Here is a 9,254-nt window from a genome sequence, read left to right on the forward strand (position 1 = left end):
CCTCTGCCCCTCCTCCCGCCCTGCCCGCCCCGTGCCTACACCTCCCCGCGTGCGTGCAGCATGAAGTGCGCATGCAGCTCGCCCAGCGTGGCGAAGGAGTCCTCGCACTCCGTGCAGTGGTAGGTGCCCTCCTCTTCCTCCTCTTCCTCCTCCTCCTCCTCCTCTTCTTCCTCCCCCCGCCCGGTGGGGCGGCCCTCCCCAGCCTGAGGGGGCTCCTCATCTCCCTCCCCAAGAGCCCTGCCCGCAGGCGTGGGGACCTCCTGGGGGGCTGAAGCAGGGCAGCAGAGGCGGCAAGGTGGGGTGCCCGGTGGGGCCTCGGCCAGGGGAGAGCGGCCACAGAGCTGGCAGGGCTGTGCCAGGGGGCCCGGCGGCTGGGCTGCCCGTGGGGCCCGACGGGAGGGGCCGCCCCGGCCGCCCCCCAGGCGCTGCTTCACCTTGTAGCCGGGGTCATATTCTGGATCATCAGTGGTCTCCTCTTCCTCCTCCTCCTCCTCCTCCTCTTCCTCGGAGTCCGGCTCGGAGAGAGTGTACTCCGAGTCGGAGGAATGCTCAGGGCCTGTGGGGGGACACACGGAGGAGGGGCAGCAGCGTCAGAGAGTGGCTGGGCATGGCCAAGTCCCGCCCAGATTGGCCACCGCTACCAGCAGGAGCCGCCCCCGTAAGCCTGTCAGGCCGAGGGGTGGCTTGCCAGACCCACCTGTGGGATGGGGGACTGGTCAGTGATGCTGGAGCCAGGGTGGGTGGACACACAGCAGCAATGGGCGTCTCTGTGAGCTTCCCCAGTGTGCGACAGGGAGATGGAGGCCCCGGGTAGGGAAGACGGCTCATAGGCCTGCACCCATACACAGCCAGCCCTATTGGGGTGCTGGTCCACACAGACAGGCATTTAAGCAAGTAAACATGTGTACATGTACAGAAGTAGTTCCATACATGGTGCGGGGTAGGCTTGGGGCTGTTGCCATGATACTGTATATTAAGCCTCTCCGTGCACTGCTGGGATCCCATATGAGCACTGGTTTGAGTCCCAGTTCCTGTACTTCCCATCCAGCTCCCTGCTTGTGACCTGGGAAAGCAGCAGGGGACGGCCCAAAGCCGTGGGATTCTGCACCCGCGTGGGAGACCCAGAAAGAGCTCCTGGCTCCTGATCAGCTCAGCCCTGATCTGAAGTTGAAGAGGGAACCAGTGGATGGATTATCTTTCTGTCTCTCTTCTCTGTAAATCTGCCTTTCCAATAAAAATAATAAAGCTTTAAAAATAAATAATAAAGCTTTTTTTTTTTAAAGCGTAGATATATTCCTGGGATTTCATGTGTACAAAGGAAACGCCGGGGACAGACAAGTTTAGAATTAAGAAAAACAGAAACGGGGGCCAGTGTTGCAGTGCAGCATGTTAAGCTGCTGTTGCCATCTCAACATTCCACATCGGGGGCGTGGCCTAGCTAAAGTCCTCACCTTGAAAGCCCCGGGATCCCATATGGGCACCGGTTCTAATCCCGGCAGCTCCACTTCCCATCCAGCTCCCTGCTTGTGGCCTGGGAAAGCAGTCGAGGACAGCCCAATGCATTGGGACACTGCACCCATGTGGGAGACCTGGAAAAGGCTCCTGGCTTCGGGTCAGCTCAGCTCCGCTGTTACGGGTACTTGGGGAGTGAACCAATAGACAGATCTTCCTGTCTCTCCTTCTCTCTGTAAATCTGACTTAGTAATAAAAAAATAAATCTTTCAAAAAAAAAAATTCCACATCGGAGCACTGGCTGTTCCACTTCCCAGCCAGTTTCTTGCTTGAACTTCTGGGAAGGCAGCAGACGATGGCCCAAGTGGTTGGCCTGGCACCTGTGGTGGGAGACGAGGACGGAGTTCCTGGCTCCTGGCTGTTGAGGCCAGGTAGAGCTGACATCAGTGGTCCTGACAGAGGCTGTACACACAGAGCAGCAGGAGGGGAGTCCCACGGAGGTGGAGATGCTGGCTGGCCTCCCAATACCGACGGCCACCTCGCCTTGGCCTGCCCTGGTCCTCTCTCCACAGTGGTCCTGTGACCACGGTGCCAGTCACAACAGCCTGGCACTCTCTCCCTCGTGACATCGCAGTGGCACAAGGCTTGTTGGTGCCCCTGATCTCACCTCCTGTCCCTGCCAGCCATGGGACCACTCCTCGGAAACCCCACTGTCCCAGCGCCCCACTGGCCAGCCCTTCCTCAGCCCGTCTTCTCATCGTCTGCCCCACTGCATACATGTCCCTGTGCGTGTGCGTCTCCTGTTCCCGTTGCAAGCTGGATATCTTGGCATTCAACCTAATGTATCTTTCTGGAGTCCTCCACTGCACATGCCCTGCCTGAGTATTTTCCAGAAGGACCCACCCCAGGTATTCAGTCCCTTTGCCTACTGCCCTCTGCTGTCCCAGCTCTGAGCTGTGGTTGGCTGTGCCTGGACCAGGGGCTGGCCCGCTCTGACTCACAGCTCCATCCCCAGACGCCTGGAGGAGCGGGCTGAGTGTCCCTCCCTGCGCCACTCTGTCCTCCCCTGCCACTGACCCAAGGTCTCTGGAGGCCTTGGTGAGGGACAGGCCCCTGTGCCTGGGAGGCTGTCCCCCACCCTGTCTGCTGGGGAGCTTCTGACCCCTTTGGGACCCAACGTGAGCTCTGTCTGTCCTCTGCAAAGCCTCCACTCTGTGCTGTGGCCCCCCGTCAGAGGTTTCCCCGCTATGCCCCATTCCCCAGGGACTCCTCCAGGGCAGCTCTAACCTTGGGGTCTCAACCTGGGCAGCAGAGGCCCTGTGGGTCAGTGACTAACAGGCGCCCTACGCTCTTCTCCCCTGGGTGGGGACTGGGGGGTGCTTTTCCACTCTACTGACAAGCTCCTGCTTCTCGGCCAGATCTGGCTTATCAGTCACCACCTCCATGAAGCCCTCCCTGACTTCCCACATGGCCAGTGTCCCTCTCCTCTGGGTTGTCCTGGCTCCTGCATGCCCTCCATCACACCCGGATCACCCTGGGCAGTGGCCACTGGGAGACCCTTTGAAGACGGGGCCTGGGTCTCACTGTAAGTGCTGAGCCTGAGGCAGTCTCAGGAGCTGGACGGCCACCCAAGAGGGGAGCCCCTCAGCCCAGGGCCCCTCCCCCGGTATCACCCCACCCACCCCGAGGACTTCAAAATGGCCACTATGACTTCACGCAGGTGGCCTGTGACTGGCGATCAGGTCACTGTCCACAGCCACCAGGTCTTTCATGTCCCCCATGACGTCCAGGGCCACCAGCCCTTTCAGGCCTACCATGTCTTCTCCACCTAAGAGATCCTCTAAGCCCAGCATGTCTCCAGCATCCACCGGACCCTCGGTGCCTGCCATGGCTCCCACACCTCCTGCCTCCTTGAAGTCCACCAAATTGGTAACACCCAGCAGCCCCTCCAAGCCCACCAAGCCATCCACGACCCCCAGCAGGCCCATGAGCCCAAGCAGTTCCAAGTCCACCAAACCAACTGATGCAAAGAAGGCCCCTCCCAGCAAACCCAGCAGAAAGTCCCGGATGCGCAACAAGGCAAGAATGTCAAGCCGGGCCAGCACGGACACCAGGGCCAGCATGGACACCAGGGCCAGCATGGACACCAGGGCCAGCAAGGCCAGTGGCACGCGGCCACAGCAGCAGCAGCAGAAGAGGGTTCCACGCAGTCGGGGCAGAACTCCGGGCCGCAGGGGGACCCACAATTTCAAGAGATCACCTAGTAGGACAAGCACCTCTAGTAAGATGAGGACTCGCAACAGCAGGCCCAGCACTGCCAAAGGGGCAGGGGCCCCTGCTCCCCAGCAGAAACAGGCTGGGGCCAAGAGCTCCAGCCAGCCGCAGGCCAACCACAGGGAGAGGAGCAACAGCCAGGCTGGAAACACGAGCAGGGCACAGGAGCAGAGGCCTAGCCCACCTGGAGGTGCAGGTCTGGGGACCAGGTCCGGACTGGCCATGACTGCCAGCAGGACAAAGAGTGGTAGCCTGTCTCCAACAGCCTCTCGGCAGCAGGGACACAGCCAGTCCCCACCGCCACCACTGCCATCACTGCCAGGGTCACATGAGGTGCAGGGTCAAGGACAAATGGCTGCCTCCCAGGGCGAGCATGATCAGAGCCAGGCGGCTGTGTCCAGCGGGACCAAGGGTCCCAGCCAGGCCAGTCCCTCCAGCACGACACGAAGCCCCAGCCGGTCCAGCACCCCCAGCAGGACTCGCAGCCCCAGTGCGTCCAGCACCCCGAGGAGGGTGAGAAGTTTCCGCCACCACAGAACCCATAGCCGGGCGAGAAGCCGCACCCGCAGAGGCACTCCCAGCCTGGCAAGCAGCCAGAAGCCAGCTGGAAGACCCAGGGGGAACAGAAGTGACAGCTGGTCCCAAACTCCCACTGACGACAAAACCCACAGCCAGTCCAGGAGCCGCAGCAAACACAGAGCTCGCAGGAAACAGCGGTCCACCACCCCAAGCGAGGAAAGGAACCACAGCCAGCCCCGGCCCTGCAGCAGGAAGAGAGGTCCTCGGAGACGCAGGCTGGCCAGCAGCAAGAGGGGTCGCAGCCCGTCGAGAACGCCCAGCCGGGAGAGCAGCCCCAGCAGTGAGCGGGTGGGCAGCCGGGACAGAGCTGCCGGCCCAAAGCAGGGTCGTGCCTGCCCATGGAGAACGCCCAGCACCGACCGAGCCCGCAGCCGGTCCCGGGCCTCCAGGAAGAAGACGCTCAGCAGCCGATCCCGGACCACCAGCACAAGGAAGGATCGCGGCCAGGCAACGGTCCTCACGGGCGGTTCTGGCTCTCTTGGCAGGACCTGGAGCCGATCCCCCTCCAGACGGCCCCAGGAAGCCCCAACCCTAAGCCAGGCGGATGTCCATGCCCACACTGGCCCCTTGGCATTCACCTCACCTGGCGAGAGGTCTTCATCATCCTCTTCCAGGCTGGCGTAGCCCCCAGTCTCAGCTGGTTCCCGGGTCTCTGTCATGGCCAGGGTAGGGGGCCGGGAGACAGAAGAGAAGTAGCTTGGGCAGCGTCCCTCCCCGGCCGGCTATCCACAGCCACACCTCTGGCCGCAAAGTCTTCCACTAATGCGGGATGCTGGCGGGTCGAGAGGGACGCTGGACAAGGGAAAAGAAAGGCCTGTGATAGCTGAATAAATTTATACATAGCACGCGGCCCCACTCTGTGCCCAGCTGCCGCCCCACTCCTCTGTGGGACTCCATTTCCTCGGGGGTCTTCTCCATGGTGGGGGTGTGCACAGGGAAGGTGAAATTCCAAACACTTAATGGCAGGTGATGGCCAGAGAACTGAGAGTGAGCAGGCCTTAACCCCTTAGTTGCTGGACCATGGGCCCCCCCACCCCTGCCCTCAGTGCAGGGGCAGTCAAGGGGTTCAGAGTGTACTTGGCGGCAGTTCAAAGCTTTTCCCTCCTGAAGTACAGCTGCTCTTGGTTCTGAGGGTCAGCCTCGTAGCACCCCCCCACCCTGAGACAGCTCCAGCTTTTCTCTGTCCACAGATGACGTGGGATCTGGGTCTGGATTCTTCCCTGCTTTAGCCTTTTCTTTCCTTTTCCCTATACACCTCTACACAGACGAGGAAACTGGGGGGCAGAGGGGACATACAAGTGGCTCTAGGACACGTCCCCCAGCAGGTAGGTAGCTGCCTGAAGTGGGGCTTGAAGCCAGGCCCTCTGTATCTCAGAATACGACCTCTGGGCTCAGGTGTTTCCAAGGGTCACGGGGTGACCACAGCTCACATCCCTGGGGTCAGCAGGCTCCCTCAGGTTCAGCCGCTTGGGGTGGGGGAGCAGCACGTCCATCCCCCTCCTTCCATGAACACCCTCCCCCTGTCCAGACTCCTTCCCTCTCTGCGGGCGGGTGTCCTGCCTTTTCACCACTGTAGTCTTCCAACACCTGTTGCTGCCACGTGCCTCCTCCTCCTCCCCCCGTCGTGTGCCCAGAGAACCCCCCTTTTCACTCTTCCAAGCCCCCCATGACCCTAAGAACCTCCATCTTTCTTCCCAGCCCTTTCTGAGCTAGGGACTGGGAGGGAAGCCAGGGAGGGCTCAGGCACTTCCTCACCACTGTATCTTCCATCCACTAGTTCACCGCCCCCAAATGTCTGCAACAACTGGAGATGGGCCTGCCCAAAGCCAGGAGCCAGGAGCTTCCTCTGGGTCTACCACGTAGGTGTAGGGGTCCAAGCCCTTGGGCCATCCTCTATTGCTTTCCCAGGCCACCAGCAGGGAGCTGGATGGGAAATGGAGCAGCTGGAACTCACGCGTGGGATACTGGCACTGCAGGTGGCAGCTTTACTCCCCATGTCACATCGACTTTCCTTTTTAAAAAAGTTAATTGTATTTGAAAGATGGAGTGACAAAGAGGGAAAGCCAGAGAGAAAGAAGTCTTCCAACTCTTGGTTCACTCCCCAAAAGGCCATGAGGGTCAGGCATCTATCAGGAGCTGGACACTCCATCCTGGTTGGCCACATGACCAGCAAGGGGCTTGAGTCCTTGGCCACCTTCCATAGCCTCACCAGTCATTATCAGGGAGCTGGATCTGAAGAGGAGTAGCCAGGACTCAAACTGGGCTCCAACACAGGATCCAGCTTGTCCAGGCCGTGGCTTAGTCCACTGCCCACTTTCCTATAGAGTCACGTTTAACCTAGGCATTCTAAGTTTATCCAGCCACCACACAACCAAAAGCAGTGGGGCTTCTAAGGTTAACTGGTCCTGCCTGAACTTGCCCAAAGTCACAACTAAAGGGCCCCTCCCTATCTGGAGGAGGGCCAGCTTCATTAGCTCACAGCAGGAGCTAATCCAGGAAGACTGCAAGCCCTGGCCTCTCCTCTTTCCACCCAGCTCCCTGCTGCTGCCCCTAAGCAGCTGTGACCACACCTCACTTTCTGGGTCCTTGTGGATGTCACTTTCAGCTTCCACCCCACCCAGACCCGGCTGTGGCCACTGCCATGTTAGAGAATGAACCACAGGATGCAAGATGTATGTCTCTGTCCACTCTGCAATTTCCATAAATAAAGCCATGCAGGGGCCTGCATGATGGCTCAATTTGTTTTCCACCTGCAAGCGCTGGCATCCCATATGGGTGCCAGCTCACGTTCCAGTTGCTCCACTTCCTTTGCAGCGCCTTGGTTGCAAACTGGGGAAGCAGTGGAGGATGACTTCAAGCCTTGGGACCCTGGACCCATGTGGGAGACCTGCAAGAAGCTCCTGGCTCCTGGCTTTGGATTGGCTCAGCTCTGGCTATTTACAGCCACATGGGGAGCGAACGAGTGGATGGAAGATCATTCTCTCTTTTTCTCTATACATCTGCCTTTCTACTTTTTTAAAAAACTGGAAAGTCAGATTTACAGAGAGAAGGAGAGACAGGAAGATCTGTCTATTGGTTCACTCCCCAAGTACCCCGCAACAGCTGGAGCTGAGCTGATCCGAAGCCAGGAGCCTCTTCCAGGTCTCCCACCTGGGTGCAGGGTCACAAAGCTTTGGACTGTCCTCGACTGCTTTCCCAGACCACAAGCAAGGAGCTGGACGGGAAGTGGAGCAGCCAGGACACAAACCAGCTCCCATATGGGATCCTGGTAGATACAAGGTGAAGACTTTAGCCACTAGGCTACCTCGCCTGGCCCAGAATAAATCTTAAAAAGAAGCGCTGGTGTGGAGGCCACCAATGCCGAGTCTAAAGCCCCACGATGCCCTGCGTGAACAATGGGCACCACGTCTGACCTCAGTCCCCGAGTCCCCACAATGCCCTGCAGCGATGCCTCACAGGAGGCCTCGGGCCTGGAACGACCACACGCCAGGGCGCATGGCACCCCCGGCCCAAGCTGGGTGACAAAAGGGAGACTCCGACCCAGGCCTGGAATGACCGGCTGACCGGCCGGCCTCCATGCCTGAAGGCGCAGTGCCCGGTCCCTCTCGACCCCCGTCAGGGCGGCAGCCCGGAGTCGCCCACCCCGCACCGCCCGGCCCGCGCTCGGTGACAGGAGGTGTCAACTCCCGTCATGCCGCGGGGCCGCCGTAGCGCCCGCTTCCCGGCATGCCCCGCGCGCCCCTTCCCACCCGCGGACACTCACGGTCACGGTGGCCGCGCGGACCCCCGGTCGGGCCCGGCCGTGGGTGGCGGCGGCTGCACGCGCCCGGACTCCGCGCCTGCGCCGGCGGGAGGGCAGAGACGGAGCGCAGGGCGCGTGCGCGGCGAGCCCGACCACTCCCGGCGCGCGGGGGGCTGAGAAAGGGGGCTCTGCGCGCCGGGCGGTCCACCGGGCCCCGCGCGGGGGTGCGTGCGTGCGCGGCCCCTCACGGCCCTGCAGGACTTGGTACAGTCCAACGGCGGCCTGCGGGACGCGCGCGCGCGTGAGCCGGGCGGAGGACGCGGGGCGCCCGACCCCCTGGCCCGCCCATCTGCATGGTCCTCTCAGGGGACAATGGCAGGCCATTTGTGCATCTCCATGTTCCCCGGAGAGGCAGGACTCCCGAGCGCAGAGATTAGCATAGAGCCTGGGGTGGGGAGGGGGGGGCAATGTGAAGAGGCGCAGGCGCACAGGGACTGCAGACTAGCGCGGGATTGTCCGCTGCTGGCCTTGGTCTGGGGTCACTTTGCATCCTAAAGCCATGACCCTGGGCCGGGAGGGATGCTTGTCTGCAACTGTCAGATTCCCCTCCCGGTGGCCAGTGTCCCAGGTACACTCCCTTAGGGTCAAATTCGGCAGCCGCTGGCCCGAAGGGTCAGAAGCAGCCTGCGTGGAGCAGAGAACCTCAAAAAGCTACGACATGCCCCAAACCCAGGTTCTGCAAGAGCTTTCAAGAGCTGCTGATTTTAATGCTTGATGTTGTTCTTAGCCAAAGAATCTGGGAGCCTTTAGAGGAAACTGCAAGGGCAAAAGCAAAAAAAAAAAAAAAAAAAAAAAAAAAGTACTCTCCATCAGTCAGTGTGAAAAGTACCTGGTGCTGGAAAAGTTGTCCCCTTTGTAACCTACCACGCCCTAAGCAGGTCTCCTTACTTTTCTTTTAACATTCCAGGGTCTGTGACTTGACCCATTCATCTCCCACCCACCCACTCTCTTCTTTTGCAAATTATACTTAATGATGGTTAGTTGATTAGGGTGGGAAGGGTTGAGGATTAGGGGAAAGGGGGTGAGACCCTTGTTTCCAATTTCCCTTTTCTTCCTCCTGTGTCTGGGGAAGGGGAGGTAAGGGGAGAAGCCACACCCAGCCTCCCAACCTCCTCAGTACCCCAAGATGGGGAACCAGGGCCACCTG

At 60.3% G+C, this 9,254-nt stretch overlaps 2 protein-coding genes across 2 annotated transcripts; one reads left to right on the top strand and one right to left on the bottom strand.

Annotated features, from left to right (window-relative positions):
* Positions 1 to 12: 12 nt before the first annotated feature.
* Positions 13 to 5,020, bottom strand: ZNF428 (zinc finger protein 428). Its single transcript, XM_004597964.2, has 2 exons — positions 4,889 to 5,020; positions 13 to 556 (listed from the first exon to the last, which is right to left on the bottom strand). The coding sequence occupies exons 1-2, from the start codon at positions 4,962 to 4,964 to the stop codon at positions 36 to 38; spliced, it is 597 nt and encodes a 198-aa protein (XP_004598021.1). The 5' UTR covers positions 4,965 to 5,020; the 3' UTR covers positions 13 to 35.
* On the top strand, positions 2,970 to 5,150 carry SRRM5 (serine/arginine repetitive matrix 5). The gene has a single exon (XM_058675140.1). The coding sequence runs from the start codon at positions 3,223 to 3,225 to the stop codon at positions 4,927 to 4,929; it is 1,707 nt and encodes a 568-aa protein (XP_058531123.1). The 5' UTR covers positions 2,970 to 3,222; the 3' UTR covers positions 4,930 to 5,150.
* Positions 5,151 to 9,254: the final 4,104 nt, after the last annotated feature.

This window comes from Ochotona princeps, chromosome 16 (assembly GCF_030435755.1).
Source record: "Ochotona princeps isolate mOchPri1 chromosome 16, mOchPri1.hap1, whole genome shotgun sequence".
NCBI classification, from domain to species: Eukaryota; Metazoa; Chordata; class Mammalia; order Lagomorpha; family Ochotonidae; genus Ochotona; species Ochotona princeps.